The sequence below is a fragment of the Dipodomys merriami genome, unplaced genomic scaffold (genome assembly GCF_024711535.1).
Source record: "Dipodomys merriami isolate MVZ:Mamm:240054 unplaced genomic scaffold, mDipMer1.0.p SCAF_98, whole genome shotgun sequence".
Taxonomy (NCBI): domain Eukaryota; kingdom Metazoa; phylum Chordata; class Mammalia; order Rodentia; family Heteromyidae; genus Dipodomys; species Dipodomys merriami.
In genome coordinates, this window is record NW_027206601.1 from 2,352,903 (window position 1) to 2,368,390 (window position 15,488).

At 48.8% G+C, this 15,488-nt stretch overlaps 1 protein-coding gene across 1 annotated transcript; it reads left to right on the forward strand.

The window, feature by feature from the left end:
• The first annotated feature begins 236 nt into the window (after positions 1–236).
• On the forward strand, positions 237–13,487 carry Ddx56 (DEAD-box helicase 56). Its single transcript, XM_070014613.1, has 14 exons — positions 237–338; positions 442–603; positions 1,290–1,450; positions 1,606–1,776; positions 1,917–2,007; positions 2,871–3,115; positions 4,385–4,504; positions 5,310–5,423; positions 5,518–5,612; positions 6,999–7,072; positions 7,208–7,297; positions 9,732–9,837; positions 12,909–12,982; positions 13,254–13,487. The coding sequence occupies exons 1-14, from the start codon at positions 279–281 to the stop codon at positions 13,329–13,331; spliced, it is 1,641 nt and encodes a 546-aa protein (XP_069870714.1). The 5' UTR covers positions 237–278; the 3' UTR covers positions 13,332–13,487.
• The last annotated feature ends 2,001 nt before the right edge of the window (positions 13,488–15,488 follow it).

Genomic DNA, 15,488 nt, shown 5'->3' on the forward strand with positions numbered 1-15,488 from the left:
ACTTGGCCGGACTTCGCATGCACACAGACAAGCTGAGAAGTCCTGCCCATCGGGGGGCTCCCAGCCCGGCCAGACGCGCTCCAGCTCCCAGCTCCCAGCTCCCGCTCCCGGGCAGCACCGGGCCCTGCGGAGTCGCCGCACGCCCCTCCGGAATCCCAGAGGCACTTCCGGGAGGAAGTGCCGGTTCTCCGAAGCTGGTTGGTTAGGATTTTGGCCCGCCTCCCACCTCTTGACGTTATTCCTCCTGCGCAAGCGTGCTGTCAGTGCTTTTCAACACCATGGCGGACCCAGAAGCCCTGGGCTTTGAGCACATGGGCCTGGACCCTCGGCTTCTGCAGGTATCGGGAAGGGTTGTATGCTTCGGGTCCTATTCATTGGATTCCCACTGCACGTTGTCGCCCTCCACGCCACCGAAACCTCCTTACTCCTCGTCTCTCACAGGCTGTCACGGATCTGGGCTGGTCGCGGCCTACGCTGATCCAGGAAAAGGCCATACCTTTGGCCCTGGAAGGGAAGGACCTTCTGGCCCGAGCCCGCACGGGCTCCGGGAAGACAGCTGCTTACGCGATCCCGATGCTACAGCAGCTGTTGCACCGGAAGGCGGTGGGTAGCGGGCAGGGTCGTGGGGAGGGAGAAGGCAAGCCCCATGGGAATGAAGATGTCGTGTGCCCAAGGGCTTCTTAGCCCCTTACCTATTCAGCCTTCCCCTCGAGAACCAGTTCCTGTTGTAGCATGCGCTCTGGACTGGAGCCTGGGTCTAATCCAGACAGACCCTTGGTTTAATCTTGAACAAACCACTTTATATTTTTTCTTGTGTAAAAAGGGAGCAGACTCCTTTTGCATTGTGAAAGTCCAGCTTTAAATTACTTTTAAATTATGCTATTCCCATGTTGCAGCTCCACAGGTTACTTTTTTTTTTTATTTTTTATTTTGCTAATCCTGGGGCTTTAGCTCAGGGCTTGGCACTATCCCTGAGCTGCTTTTGTTCACTCTCCCCGTTGACCCACACAGCACTGCTTCTGGCCTTTTCTGTTTATGTGGTATGAGGAATCAGACCCAGGGCTTCATGCATGCTAGACATTCTATCACTAAGTCACATTCCCAGCAAATAATTTTGAATGTCAGTGCTTGGGGAAAGCCCTGAATTATGTTTTGAGGTGGAATGAATGGTTGATGGTAACACAGCTAGGTGGTTGTATTTCACTCTATGGGTCAAATTGTTTGGAAGAGATAGGGAAAAGCATCAGTGATATGCGCTTCTAGCTGAAGTTTAACTTATGGTCTTACAGACAGGTCCTGTTGTAGAACAGGCTGTGAGAGGCCTTGTTCTTGTTCCTACCAAGGAGCTGGCACGGCAAGCCCAGTCCATGATTCAACAGCTGGCTGCGTACTGTGCTCGGGATGTGCGGGTGGCCAATGTCTCAGCTGCAGAAGACTCAGCATCTCAGAGGTGGGTGAAAGCAATAGGGAACAAAAGCTACATACACAGGAGTGTGTGTGTGTGTGTGTGTGTGTGTGTGTGTGTGTAGCAGGAGAATGGGCTGGTCCAAGGAAAGATTTCAGGATTTAAATTTTTTCCTGAAAGTTACATTATGTCACCTGCAGAGCTGTACTAATGGAGAAGCCAGATGTTGTGGTGGGAACTCCATCCCGCATATTAAGCCATTTGCAGCAGAACACCTTGAAACTGAGAGACTCCTTGGAGCTGCTGGTAGTGGATGAGGCTGATCTTCTCTTTTCCTTTGGCTTTGAGGAAGAGCTCAAGAGTATTCTCTGGTAAGGAACAAGGGGTGTAGTAGTTCCTAGTGGATACATCTACAGGTAGCTATTTGGGATTGGAGAGGAATGGGTAGGAGTTCACCTTCAACAATTAGAGGCTCTGATTGCTGGAACCTGATAAGGCTGTTTTCTTTTAGTCACTTACCCCGGATTTATCAGGCTTTCCTCATGTCAGCTACTTTTAATGAGGATGTACAAGCACTGAAGGAGCTGGTTCTACACAACCCGGTAAGAGGCGCTGAGGGAGAGTCTGGAGCTATAATAGGCATGGGGATTGTCAGAGGACTTTGTCCTTCTCAGAGGAAGCCTTTGGTGTTTTGATTGGGACCTTCTCAGAGGAAGCCTTTGGTGTTTTGATTGGGACTATTGTCATTGGATGTGTCATTTCTGGTTCTAAGACATTTAAAGCCAATAATCATTTCTAAATGGCCTCAATTTAAACTGCACTTTGCCTAAAAGCCTAACCAGAAGCCCCTCTATCCCTAAGAGATTTCTGGTATAATCAGAATTGTAAGGCTAGTTTTCCCTTGATGTAACTTTTGCTCTTCAGAAGACCTATTGCTCTTGGCTTTCCTTAGGCACCATTTTTGTCCAAATTTTCTTTACCCTAGGTGCTTAATAAATAGGTTCTGTATAGCACAATAGTTAAGGAACTTTCTATTTTTCTCTCTGTCTCTGTTCTCTCTCTCTCTTTCTTCCCCTCCTGCTGATCCTGGGGTCTGAATTCAAAACCTAGATGCTGTCCTTCAGCTTTTGCTCAAGACTAGTTTTCTAGCCACACTTTGGGCTTTTTCGAGTAGTTTATTGGATTTTATGGACTTTCTTTCCCCGGCTTGAGCCTGAATTAAACTATGATCTTCAGCTCTTGGCCTCTTGAATAGTTAGGTTTACTGGCATGAGCTACCAGTGCTCAACTTGGCACTTTATATTTCTTAGGCTTAAATATAAAATTGAGGAATTTGGGTGCTCCAGAAATCATTAAAGATCTGTCTACCCTACGCTGAAATATCAGTGCTTTGGGTGGCAAGACAGTAGCCACAGCATCTCTGTCTTCACTTTTTCTCCTGATCATAGGCCTATCTTTTTTCCAGGTTACCCTTAAGTTACAGGAATCCCAGCTTCCAGGGGCAGACCAGTTACAGCAATTTCAGGTGGTCTGTGAGACTGAAGAAGATAAATTCCTGCTGCTCTATGCCCTCCTTAAGCTGTCATTGATTCGGGGAAAGTCCCTGCTGTTTGTCAACACTTTAGAGCGGGGTTATCGGCTTCGCCTATTCTTGGAACAGTTCAGCATCCCCTCCTGTGTGCTCAATGGAGAACTCCCGCTGCGCTCCAGGTTTGACATGGTGTTGCTAGCAATAATTTAAAGATAGATAGAGGACCCAGTTGATGTGCCTATGTCTTTTTTTGTCGTAGGGCTTGAACTCTGGGCTTTGGCGCTGTCCTTGTGCTCTTCAGCTCAAGGCGAGTGCTCTACCACTTGAGCCACAGCACCACTTCCAGTTTTCTAGTGGTTTATTGGAGATAAGAGTCTCACGAACTTTCCTGCCCCAGCTGGCTTTGAACCGAGATCCTCAGATCTCAGCCTCCTGAGTAGCTAGGATTACAGGCGTGAGCCACCAGCTCACTTTTTCACTTTTGTATTTTTCTTTCTTTCTTTCTTTCTTTTTTTTTTTTTTTCTGGTCAGTGTGGGGCTTGAACTCTGGGCCTGGGTGCTATCCCTGAACTCTTCAGCTCAAGGCTATTGTTCTACCACTTGAACCACAGTGCAACTTCCGGTTTTCTGGTGGTTCATTGGAAATAAAAGTCTCGTGGACTTTCCTGTCATGGCTGGCTTTGAAGCACAATCCTCAGATCTCAGCCTTCTGGGTAGCTACCATTATAGGCATGAGCCACCAGCACCCGGCTTTTACTTTTTTTTTTTTTTTTTTTGTCGTAGGGCTTGACTCTGGACCTGGGTGCTGTCCCTGAGCTCTTCAGCACAAGGCAAGCACTCTACCACCTGAGCCACAGCACTACTTCTGATTTTCTGGTGGTTAATTGGAGATCAGAATCTCACAGACTTTCCTGCTCAGGCTGGCTTTGAATTGTGATCCTTAGATCTCAGCCTTCTGAGTACCTAGGTGGCATGAGCCACCAGTGCCTGGCTACTTTTATTTTTGTGCTGGTACTAGGTCTTCAACTCAGGGCCTGGGCTCTGTCCCTGGGTTTTTCCACTGAAGGCTAGCACTTTACCACTTAAGCTACAATTCCACTTCTGGCTTTCTGATGGTTAAGTGGAGATAAGAGTGTCACAGCCTGGGCTAGCTTCAAACCTTGATCTCAGCCTCCTGAGTGTCTTGGATTATACCAGTATCCAGCTGATGTCCTTATTTCTTCAGCAGTTAGGGGCTAGGCTCTGAAGAACTGATGATTATTTCTCTCAGCTTTGAAGTATATATCGTTACTCCATTTTCACCTGAGGTAATTGAGGCCCACAGAAAAGAAGAGAAAGAGATTAAGAGAAGGAAAATGTAGGAAAGAGCAAAGGTTATTGAATGGTGCCAAGGATGGGAGGTACCACCACTATGCTCTGCTGAGCTGACCTCTCTGTTTGGCCTGCAGATGCCACATCATCTCACAGTTCAACCAAGGCTTCTATGATTGTGTCATAGCAACAGATGCTGAAGTCCTGGGGGCCCCAGCCAAGGACAAGCGGCAGGGCCGACGGTCCAAAGGAGACAAGTGAGTCCACATTTCTCTTCTTGCCTCAGCCCTTCCCAGAGAGGCACTTGTTTGTTTATCTATTTCTTTTTTTGTTGTTGTTGGTCAGGGCTTGAACTCAGGGCTTGAGCACTGTCCCTGATCTTTTGTGCTCAAGGCTGATCCTACCACTTGAGCCACAGCTCCACTTCCAGCTTTTTTGGTGATTAATTATAGAGATGAGCCTCACAGACTTTCCTGCTCTGGCTGGCTTCAAATTGTGATCCTTAGATCTCAGCCTCCTAAGTAGTGAGGATTTTGCTTGCGCCACCAGCACCTGGCCCAGAGAGGCTTTTGAAAGACTGAAGACAGACTCCTTGGCACTAAAGAAACCGACAGGCCCTTTGTCACTGTGGATTTGGAGAAGAAAGTGAGGGGACATGTGCTGCATATATGAGGGAAGTATGAGGGATCCAGCTAGGTTGGAGTCAAGGCATTGCTATTGTACAGGGGTGACTGTCCAGCTTGCAGGGAATATGTTTCTAATGGGAAAAGGGAAGTCCTCCTGGTCTGTCTGCCTGGAATTTGTCACCTTGTGGAGCAGGTCACCTTGTAAGGGAAGAGTCATACTATTGCCCCAGAGCTAAGATCACAGCAAACATTTGGACATGTTTTCTTGTCAGGCCACTCAAGATACCCTAACTCCTAGAATAGTTCTAATGTAGAATAGTCTAGTGTATGCCAGGGTCTTATCTTCAGGCTTAGTTTAGAGGCATTTTTGCTGATTAAACTTGAGAACACCTTTGCAGAAAAGAAGGGTCTAGCTGAAATGGAGCTAATTCCACAGGGCTTCTGATCCAGAGGCAGGTGTGGCACGGGGTATAGATTTCCACCATGTGTCTGCTGTGCTCAACTTTGATCTTCCTCCCACCCCTGAGGCCTATATCCATCGAGCTGGCAGGTAGGCGGGAGGAAGTGTGGTGGGCATGCTGGTGGATGGACTGGGTGGGCACAGTCTACAGGCCAGAGATGCAGGCTGTCTTTTTCCTTTGCAGAACAGCACGAGCCAACAACCCAGGCATAGTATTGACCTTTGTGCTACCCACAGAGCAGTCCCACTTGGGCAAGATTGAGGAGCTGCTTAGTGGAGGTGAGAGCCCTGGATTTCATGGCCACAGGCCTGGGTCAGAGCCAGAGTTCAGCTGCAACACTTGAAACCCATGGTAGTATGGGGGCATGTGCCTCTATATCATTATTGGAAACTTAAGACAGGAGGAGCAGTAGTGACACTGTTAAAAAACACAAGCATTCAATAGCAATGGCATCTCAAGCCTGTAATGTTAGCTACTTGAGAAATGGGGACTGGGGGAATCACAATTTGAGGCTAGTCTGAGCATAAAAAAGTTAAAAAGACTCAATATTTTTTTTTTTTTTCAAATTCTTTTTTTTTTTTTTTTGTCGGTCGTGGGGCTTGAACTCTGGGCCTGGGCGTTGTCCCTCAGCTCTTCAGCTCAAGGCGAGCGCTCTACCACTTGAGCTACAGCGCCACTTTTTTTTTTCAAATTCTTTATTGTGGTTAAGTGATTACATAATTTCCCAAATTTCATAGTATTGTGGGATAGTGATGCTTAGTTAAAGTCACAAACACATTCTAACTTTCATGGGGCAAATTGTCTATCATGGTCTATAACATTTATGAGTTTTATGAGCTTTGCAATACACTTACTTCTTCCACATTGGGTGGTATGTACATTTCTTTTGTTTTGAATAGCATCAGCTGTTCCTTCTTTCCCACTTGTTTCCTCCCTCCCACCGCTGACATTGAGTTGCTTAGTTCATTTTGATCAATGAAAAAGACTCAGTCTTAACTAATGGCTCAGTGTTGTGCTCTCCTGTCATCCCAAGCTATAGAGAAAGCACAATGGCTTAGCATAGTGACACACACCTGTCATCCTCAAAGGACATTGCTTTTTGTGCAACCAAGGGAAGCACAAATGAGATTGCAGTCTAGGTCAGTCTAAGCATAAAGTGAAACCCTATCTTGAAAATAATAAATGCAAAATGGGGTTAGTAGGGTAGCTCAAGTGGTAAAGGGCTTGCTTAGCCATCTCAAGGCTCTGAGTTCAAACCATAGTACTACCACCAAAAAAAAAAAAAGTCTTCAGTAGTAATGGCAGGTCACATTTCTGTTCATCCCTTTTTGGCAGGTACTGTCTCCAAGTCTTATTATTTATCCTGTGGTCAAGGAGTGACCAACTAGATAAACTTCTCTGGCCAGCTCCAAGGCACTTGGTGTTCCTGAAGTCTGACATCATCATGGTAGCCTTACAGCTAGAGGGAGAGGAGTGTGTGCTGGCACACAGGGCTCAGGGACCCATACTCCCTGCTCGTGGGCACAAATGTAATGATGCTGAGTGTTTGGCATCTTGGAGAAGTGGCGAGTTTGACATCTCAGTTTAGCCTTACCTCAGGGAAGAGGAGCAGAAGGCTGCCAGTGGAGGCCTCTCCCACATCTTCACCTGTTCTTCCTTCCCAGAGGGTGAGGCCCCGGTATTGCTTCCTTACCAGTTCCGGATGGAGGAGATTGAGGGCTTCCGCTATCGCTGCAGGGTAAGCTGTGCTTCATGAGGAGGGGAGAGGATGTAGGGGAGGGACTCTGGTCCAACAATCATATCCCATTGCTGAGCATGCCATATAAAGGAGGATGGGTGACCTGGCCACTTGACTTTCAATGTCTACCTTCAGGATGCCATGCGCTCCGTGACCAAACAGGCCATCCGGGAGGCAAGATTGAAGGAGATTAAAGAGGAGCTTCTGCACTCAGAGAAGCTCAAGGTGAGAGGATGGGAAAGAGAGAATCAGTTTAGGAGGCTGTCTGAACTCTCAGTGGTAAGTGGCCAAGAACTTGGCTGTGTGCTGGTTCCCAGCACAGGTGGAGAGAAAACTGGCCAAGAACCATTAAAGGGAACTAGTCTCTTTGGCTAAATGGAGAACTGGTATAACCCTGAGGTGGATACAGAATTTCAAGTTCTTTTTTTTTTTTTGGTAGGGGGGCATGAACTCTGCGCTTGGGTGCTGTCCCTGTTTTCTTCAGCTCAAGGCAGCTGAAGCTAATGCTTGAGCCACAGTGCCACTTCTGGTTTTCTAGTGGTTTATTGGAGATAAGAGTCTCATGGACTTTCCTGCCCGGGCTGGCTTTGAACCATGATCCTCAGATCTCAGCCTCCCAAGTAGCTAGGATTACAGGCGTGAGCCACCGGTGCCCGGCAGAATTTCAAGTTCTTGCTGGGCAGGGGTGTCCTGAGATTTAATCCTAGCTACTCAGGAAGCTGAGATCTGAGGATTGAAGTTCAAAGCCAGCCCAGGCAGGAAAGTCTGGGAGACTCCTATCTCCAATTACTACCAGAAAGCCAGAAGTGAATCTGTGGCTCAAGTGGTAGAGCTCCAGCCTTGTGTGAAAAAGCTAAGGGCAATGCCCAGTTTCTTGAGTTCAAGCCCCTGTATTGGCACAAAAAAAATGATCACGTTCTCACTCGCTCAGTACACTAGTGAGTGTGCATAGTCACATGTACATCCATACTTATCACATTAGTTGGGAGCCAAAAGATGCCCTAGAGCCATCTACCGGAGCTTGCCAGAAGAGCACAGATGGAGCCTTAGCCAGAAGTTACAGAGAAAGAACCAGGAGAGAGAGAGCGCGCGCGCGTGCGTGCGTGTGTGTGTGTGTGTGTGTGTGTGTGTGTACCTAGGTCCTACTCTTTGTGGCATGGAGGGGAATGTGGACATGTCACAGGCATGGATGTCCTTGTATATGCTATAGGACTCAGAGCAACTAGCATCCCATTACCTCTGGGCTGGGACAATGACTGGAAGAAAAAAATGGAAGGAGAACTTTCCATGATGTCTGTCAGTTGGCTGTAGTGCTTGAGCTCTGGGCCTGGGTGCTGTCCCTGAGCTCTTCAGCTCAAGGCTAGCACTCTTGAGCCACAGTGCCACTTCCCATTTTCTGGTGGTTAATTGGAAATAAGACTCTTCACGAGGGGCCGGGCGCTGGTGGCTCACGCCTGTAATCCTAGCTACTCAGGAGGCTGAGATCTGAGGATCACAGTTCAAAGCCAGCCCGGGCAGGAGAGACCGTGAGACTCCTATCTCCAATAAACCACCAGAAAACCGGAAGTGGCGCTGTAGCTCAAGTGGTAGAGCGCTCGCCTTGAGCTGAAGAGCTGAGGGACAGCACCCAGGCCCAGAGTTCAAGCCCCACGACCACAAAAAAAAAAAAAAAAAAAAAAAAAAGACTCTCACGAGGCTGGGAATGTGGCTTAGTGGTAGAGTGCTTGCCTAGCATGCATGAAGCCCTGGGTTCAATAAGCAGAAAAAGCTAGAAGTGGAGCTGTGGCTCAAGTGGTAGAGTACTAGCCTTGAGCACAGAGATGCTCAGGGACAGAGCCCTGACCCAGAGTTCAAGGCCCAGGACCAAAAAAAAAAAAAAAAAAAAGTCTCACAGACATTCCTGCCTGGGTTGGCTTTGAACCACAATCCTCAAATTTCAACCCTCTGAGTAACAAGGATTACAGCATGAGCCACTGGTGCCCAGCACAATTTTCATGCCTTTTAAAATCTAAACCACATTGATATATTTTCCTTTCAAAAACTCACTGTGAATTACAAAGAAAAAAAATACTAGCTAAGTTCTGGTGGCTCATGCCTGTAATCCTAGCTACTCAGGAGACTGAGATCCGAGGATCATGGTTTGAAGCCTGCCCAGGTAGGAAAGTCCACAACACTCTTATTTCCAATAAACTACCTAGAAAAAAAACAGAAGGGGCTGGGAAGGTGGCTCAGTGGTAGAGCGCTTGCCTTACATGCCTGAGGCCCTGGGTTCGATTCCTCAGCACCACATAAGCAAAAAGAAAAAAGCCGGAAGTGGCGCTGTGGCTCAAGTGGTAGAGCGCTACCCTTGAGCTGAAGAGCTGAGGGACAGCGCCCAGGCCCAGAGTTCAGGCCCCACGACTGGACCCCAAAAAAAAAAAAAAAAAAAAAACCAGAAATGGTGCTGTTGCTCAAGTGATAGAGTGTCAGCCTTGAGAAAAAGAATCTCAGTGCCTAAGACCTGAGATTAAGCCCCAAGGACTGGCACCAAAAAACCCAAAACAGTGCAGACTCTACTGAGATCGATGTCTCTCTCTCTCTCTCTCTCTCTCTCTCTCTCTCTCTCTCTCTCTCTCTCCCCCTCCCCCCCTCTGCCCCTCTGCCCCTCTGCCCCTGTCAGACATACTTCGAAGACAACCCCAGGGACCTCCAGCTGCTGCGGCATGACCTGCCCTTGCACCCTGCAGTGGTGAAGCCTCACCTGAGCAATGTTCCGGAGTACCTGGGTGAGTCACTGCAGAGTTAGGGCAATGTGATGGGGGAGATGGCCACTGTGCCTGCCTCATGATTAGGGGAGCTAGGAGAGGGACAGGACCTGGACTCCTGGGGCAGAGCAGTCTATAGGGACACAAGCTCTCCTGGAGGATGGTCCACCTCCCCTCCCACAGCGTAGCTGTGATCAGGAACAGATCCAGGGGCAGAGCCCAGCAGTCTCTGGGTTGCCTGAATGATAGGATGGCATGCTGTGTGCTGAAGGTAGGAATTTTCTTTTTGTCTTGTTTGTTTATCTGTCTTTAGGAGGGTAAGAAGAGGCACAGAAATGGAGGGATAAAGGGTAAATTAATGCAGCAGTGGTACTCACTAGACACTATGTTGAAAATGAACTATACAACTATGGGTGGGAATGGGAAAGAGTGTGAGGGAAGGGGTTATATTGTCCAAAAAGAAATGCACTTTCTTTTTGTCAGTCCTGGAGCTTGAACTCTGGGCCTGGGCACTGTCCCCCAGCTCTTCAGCTCAAGGCTAGTGCTCTACCACTTGAGCCACAGTGCACTTCTGTTCTTTTTTTTTTTTTTTTTTGTCGGTCATGGGGCTTGAACTCTGGGCTTGGGTGCTGTTCCTCAGCTCTTCAGCTCAAGGCAAGTGCTCTACCACTTGAGCTACAGCGCCACTTCTGGTTTTCTGGTGGTTTTTATTGGAGATAGGAGTCTCACGGTCTTTCCTGCCTGGGCTGGCTTTGAACCATGATCCTCAGGTCTTAGCCTCCTGAGTAGCTAGGTTTACAGGAGTGAGCCATCAGCACGGGCTCACTTCTGATTTTTTGAGTGGTTCATTGGAGATAAGAGTCTCATGGACTTTTCCTAAAGCCTGGGCTGGCTTTGAATCATGATTCTCAGATCTCAGCCTCCTGGGTAGCTAGGATTACAGGTGTGAGCCACCATCTCCCAGCTTGCCCATCACTTTTATAACAACAACAACAACAACAAAAATGTAAAATAAAAAGATTGAGCTGGACGCTGGTAGCTCACGCCTGTAATCCTAGCTACTCAGGAGGCTGAGATCTGAGGATTGCGGTTCCAAGCCCGGGCAGGAAAGTCCATGAGACTCTTATCTCCCATAAACCACTAGAAAACTGGAAGTGGCACTGTGGCTCAAGCAGTAGAGCACTCTCCTTGAGCTGAAGAGCGCAGGGACAGTGCCCAAGCTCAGAGTTCAAAGCCCCACAACTGACTAAAAAAAAGGCGGGGGGGCTGAGAAGATGGCTCAGTGGTAGAGCGCTTGCCTTGCATGCATGAGGCCCTCGGTTCGATTCCTCAGCACCACATAAGCAGAAAGAAAAAAAAAGCTGGAAGTGGCGCTGTGGCTCAAGTGGTAGAATGCTAGCCTTTAGCTGAAGAGCTGAGGGACAGCGCCCAGGCAGAGTTCAGGCCCCACAACCAGACCCCTCCCCCCCGCCCAAAAAAAAAAAAAAAAAAAAAGGATCGAAGAGGCTGGAGACTGGTGGCTCATACTTGTAATTCTAACTACTCAGGAGCAGGAGGTTGAGATCTAAGAACTATGGTGCTAAGCCAGCTTGGACAGGAAAGTCTTTGAGCCTCTTTCTGTCTGTCTGTCTGTCTCTTTCTCTCTCTCTCTCTGTCTTTCTCTCTGTCTCTGTCTGTCTCTCTGTCTCTCTCTCTCCTGTCTCTTTTTTTGGTTGGTTATGGGTCATGAACTCAGCCTGGAGGGTGTTTTTTTACCCAAGGCTAGTGCTCTATCACTTTGAGCCAATTCTGGTTTTCTGGTGGTTAATTGGAGATAAGAGTTCCACAGTCTTTTCCTGCCTGGGGCAGCTTTGAACCACAATCTTCAGATCTCAGCCTCCAAAATAGGTAAGATTATAGGTGAGAGCCACCAGCGCCCAGCTATCTGTGAGACTTTTTATCTGTAATTACCAAAAAGACAAAAAAGCTGGAAGTAGAACTGTGGCTCAAGTGATAGCAAAAAATAAAAAAGCTCAAGGACAGTGCCAGGCCCTGAGTTCAAGCCCCAGGACTGACAGACTGCCTTTCTCCCACCACCACCACCTCCCCCAACCCCCAAAAGAAAAAATTAGAAGGGGAGGAGTAGCCAAGACTTGCCCTTGAGCATCAAATGTAGATCTCCCCTACCATGCATGGGTTTTCGTCTGCCTAGGTTAGAGCCAGCTGGCAAGTGTGCTGCTTTAAAGGTGACAGGAAGGTGGAGGTGGGATATACCAGGGCAGAAAAGGCTTAAGTCATAGGAAAAGGGGGGCTTCTGGTTCAGGCCCTAAAATACTAGGAGGGTCCCTTTGGCCTAAGGTACCATCATAAGAACAAAGTTGCTCACTAGGAAGACATGGCCAGGAGGTTTGGAAGGGCAAGGGTAGGTGGGCAAGGTGTTAATTAAGTGTGGTCTAGCCTGGGGAGAGGGCCTAGGAGATAGTGGGGAAAAGGACAGCACCAATGTCCAGTAAGGCTAAGATGGGGTAGGAGAGGGCTGGGGGCAGCAGTAGGGCCAGGGCAGAAATCACTTTTAGATTATTCTGTATTTTCTTCCCCTTCCCTGCTTTCCTTCCATATTCCCTCCCCTTCCCAGCTCTCTCTGCTGCCCTCCAACCCTCTTTTTCTTGGTTTAAAAAACAGTGATTTATGCTGGGAAGGTGGCTCAGTGGTAGAGTGCTTGCCTTGCATGCCTGAGGCCCTGGGTTCGATTCCTCAGCACCACATAAGCAAAAAGAAAAAAGCCGGAAGTGGTGCTGTGGCTCAAGTGGTAGAGCGCTAGCCTTGAGCTGAAGAGCTGAGGGACAGTGCCCAGGCCCAGAGTTCAGGCCCCATGACCGGACCAAAAAAATAAAAATAAAAAACTGATTTAGACAGTGGATTGAGGAGCTCACATTGTTCTTTGTGCTTATCTGGTAGCTGAAAGCTGTATATCATGAGCTGTGGAAGGCTTCTGGGGGCTTGGGGGGCCCTCCTGGTTTTCGAACCAAATGTTATGGAGTAGGGGTAGCAGTGGAGGCTAGAGCTTGAGGGTTTGGGGTGAGGATGCCACTAAAGCCTCACATCTCTTCCAGTCCCTGCCCCTCTACGTGGTCTCATACAACTTCGCAAGAGGCGGAAGAAGCTGTTCTCTAGTAGGAAAGCTAAGGTATGTCTCCTGGGCCACCTTACCCCTTGGTTGTCACTAGAAATACAGGTGCTTTGCTCTCAGAAGGGGGTAGGACTTACAGGAACCAGGGTATGAGCTGGAGATACTTGCACTGCTGCCACAGGCGCTGCTCTGCCTCCTCTGCCCTCCTTTGGCTAGTTTCATTGGTTCATGGCATGGGGACCTTGCCAAGTGCCAGCACCACCAACTCTGTCTCCATTTGGACAGTCTGTCTGATTCTCCCAAGTAACCTACACATTTGTCTTTACAGAAGTCGAAGACCCAAAATCCACTGCGCAGCTTTAAGCACAAAGAAAAGAAACCCAGACCCACAACAGTGCCCTCCTGAAGTTGTTTCTTGGCCTTGATAGTGTGGGCTTCCCTACCTAAACCAGGCACACTCTGGTGCTCTGCCTGGAGAGACTGAAATCTGGGGTGCCATCATGCCTGATAACAGAATAAAGGTTCCAGCTGGCCCAGGTGGTGCCTCTGGCATGTTGGAAAAGACTATTTCCTCACGCCTCTGGAATTGGAAGACTAGAAAATAGCAATTCTTGGCCCTGTTGCTGTATGTAGGGCTGCATGCGGCCCACAGGGGTCAGCTGTGCGAAACTGACCCCAGGACAGCTCTGAGAAGCCCATGCAGTATGAGGCTGTGGGGGCCCAGAGCCCTCAGCCCAGCTCCTGTACTCCTACAGTCTACTCCCAACTATCAAGTTGACCAGTGCACCTCCAACACATCAACACAGAGACGCAGAGGGAAGAGTTGCCCATCCCTTAGAAGAGTCAGAACGCAGCTCATATCTGTGTTTCAGATGTAGAGGTAGTGTAACACACACACACACCACATAGGCACACACACTACATAAGCACACACGCACATGCACACACACACACTCTTCTGCCATGTCCTGGTCTGAGCAGCTAGCTTCCTTCTCAGCCTGAAACCTCTGTCTGCTGGCTTTTGGACCAGGCTACCTCACCCTGCCCTGCTGGAGGGTCTGGGGCATGAGTGCTCCAAGTTTGGTGTGTTGTCCATGTCTGGTGAAACATTATACACAAACTATTCCCTTGATTTTTGTCTCAGATGCTATTACTTAAGTCACCCTACTGAGGGGCTTATGTCTTAGAACCACTCCAATGGAGAGGCTGGTTTCCTCCAGGGAGATTTTGTCTGTGGGAAGGAATTGGATGAGCATAGAAGTGGCATTCTACTGTGTTTTAGTGGGGTCAGCCAAGGTCCAGCCCGAGCTGAGAAAGCTGGTGTGGCAACTATTAATTGCCTGAGTAGGTTTCTTCCAGTTTTGTTTTTTTGTGTGTGTGTGTGTTGGGTGGGGGGAAGGGGGTGCCGCTTCCTCAGGGTCTGAGCTCTTTCACTCAAGGCTAGCACTCTACCATTTCTTTATTTTGGGGGGCAGGGATCTGGTCGTGGGGCCTGAACTCTGGGCCTGGGTGCTGTCCCTCAGCTCTTCAGCTCAAGGCTAGCACGCTACCACTTGAGCCATAGCACCACTTCCGGCTTTTTTTATTTTCTGCTTATGTGGTGCTGAGGAATCGAACCCAGGACCTCATGTATGCAAGGCAAGCACTCTGCCATTGAGCTACCTTCCCAGCCCTCTTAACACTTCTTTGAGCCACAGCTCCACATCTGGTTTTCCAGTGGTTAATTGGAGATTCTCACAGACTGTCCTGCCCAGGCTTGCTTTTTACCTCTCTTCCAATCTCAGCCTCCTGAGTAGCTCAGATTACAGGCATATGGGAGGCAGTTCTCATCTTCTGGGTGGGATTACTGAGGTTCAGAAATTTCCTGGTGAATGTGAGGACACAGAGCAGGTGAGACTGGCCAGAGTTTCTAGTTGGCATGTCCAGCAGTCTAGGGCCACTTGGCAAGGCTGTCTACCTGTTGGAGTAACTTAACGCTGTTGGTTGCTCTCACCACATGGGGGCAGTGTGGCCATATGTGCTGGGGTTGGCCCATGTCTTACCAGCAGATTCTATACATGGGATCTGAATTGACAAGAGAGAATGGGAAGAGTCTCATGCCTGAGATATGGGAAGAAATAGGTACTCAGGGTTGATAGGGCTGCCTGTTGCACCCAGTCTGAATGAAGTCTGTTGCTTTATCATACAAACATGACCAATACACCAGCCAGGACTTAAATGAGGAGTTCATCGGCTGAGCACTGGAATAGGCGATATGGGCCTGGAATGGAGATGGCTGTGGAGGGGGAGGGGTTGTGGGGGTTCTAGAGGCCCGAGGCTTCACAGAGCAGCAGAGAAGCCAAGACAGTCTGCAGGCTGCAGGGGCCTCTAAGGGAAGGAGAAGTTGAGGGACATCCTTGTCCCAGGTTGGTCCATTTTTCCCCACACCTGAGTCTGGATGATGATTCTCTGGGTGTCTGGACCATGTCCAGGGATCTGGAATGGGGAGGATAAGGCAGGCTGCATGCAGAGACATCATATGAACCATGATACCCTTCAGGATCCTGAACTCTGACATGGAGGT

What these genes read in the sequence shown, in the direction of transcription:
- Ddx56 (XM_070014613.1), top strand. Translation starts at nt 279, where the DNA reads ATGGCGGACCCAGAAGCCCTGGGCTTTGAGCACATGGGCCTGGACCCT. An exon ending in GCTTCCGCTATCGCTGCAGG is followed by an intron (nt 7,073 to 7,207) that starts GTAAGCTGTGCT and finishes GTCTACCTTCAG; the next exon opens with GATGCCATGCGCTCCGTGAC. An exon ending in TGCACTCAGAGAAGCTCAAG is followed by an intron (nt 7,298 to 9,731) that starts GTGAGAGGATGG and finishes TGCCCCTGTCAG; the next exon opens with ACATACTTCGAAGACAACCC.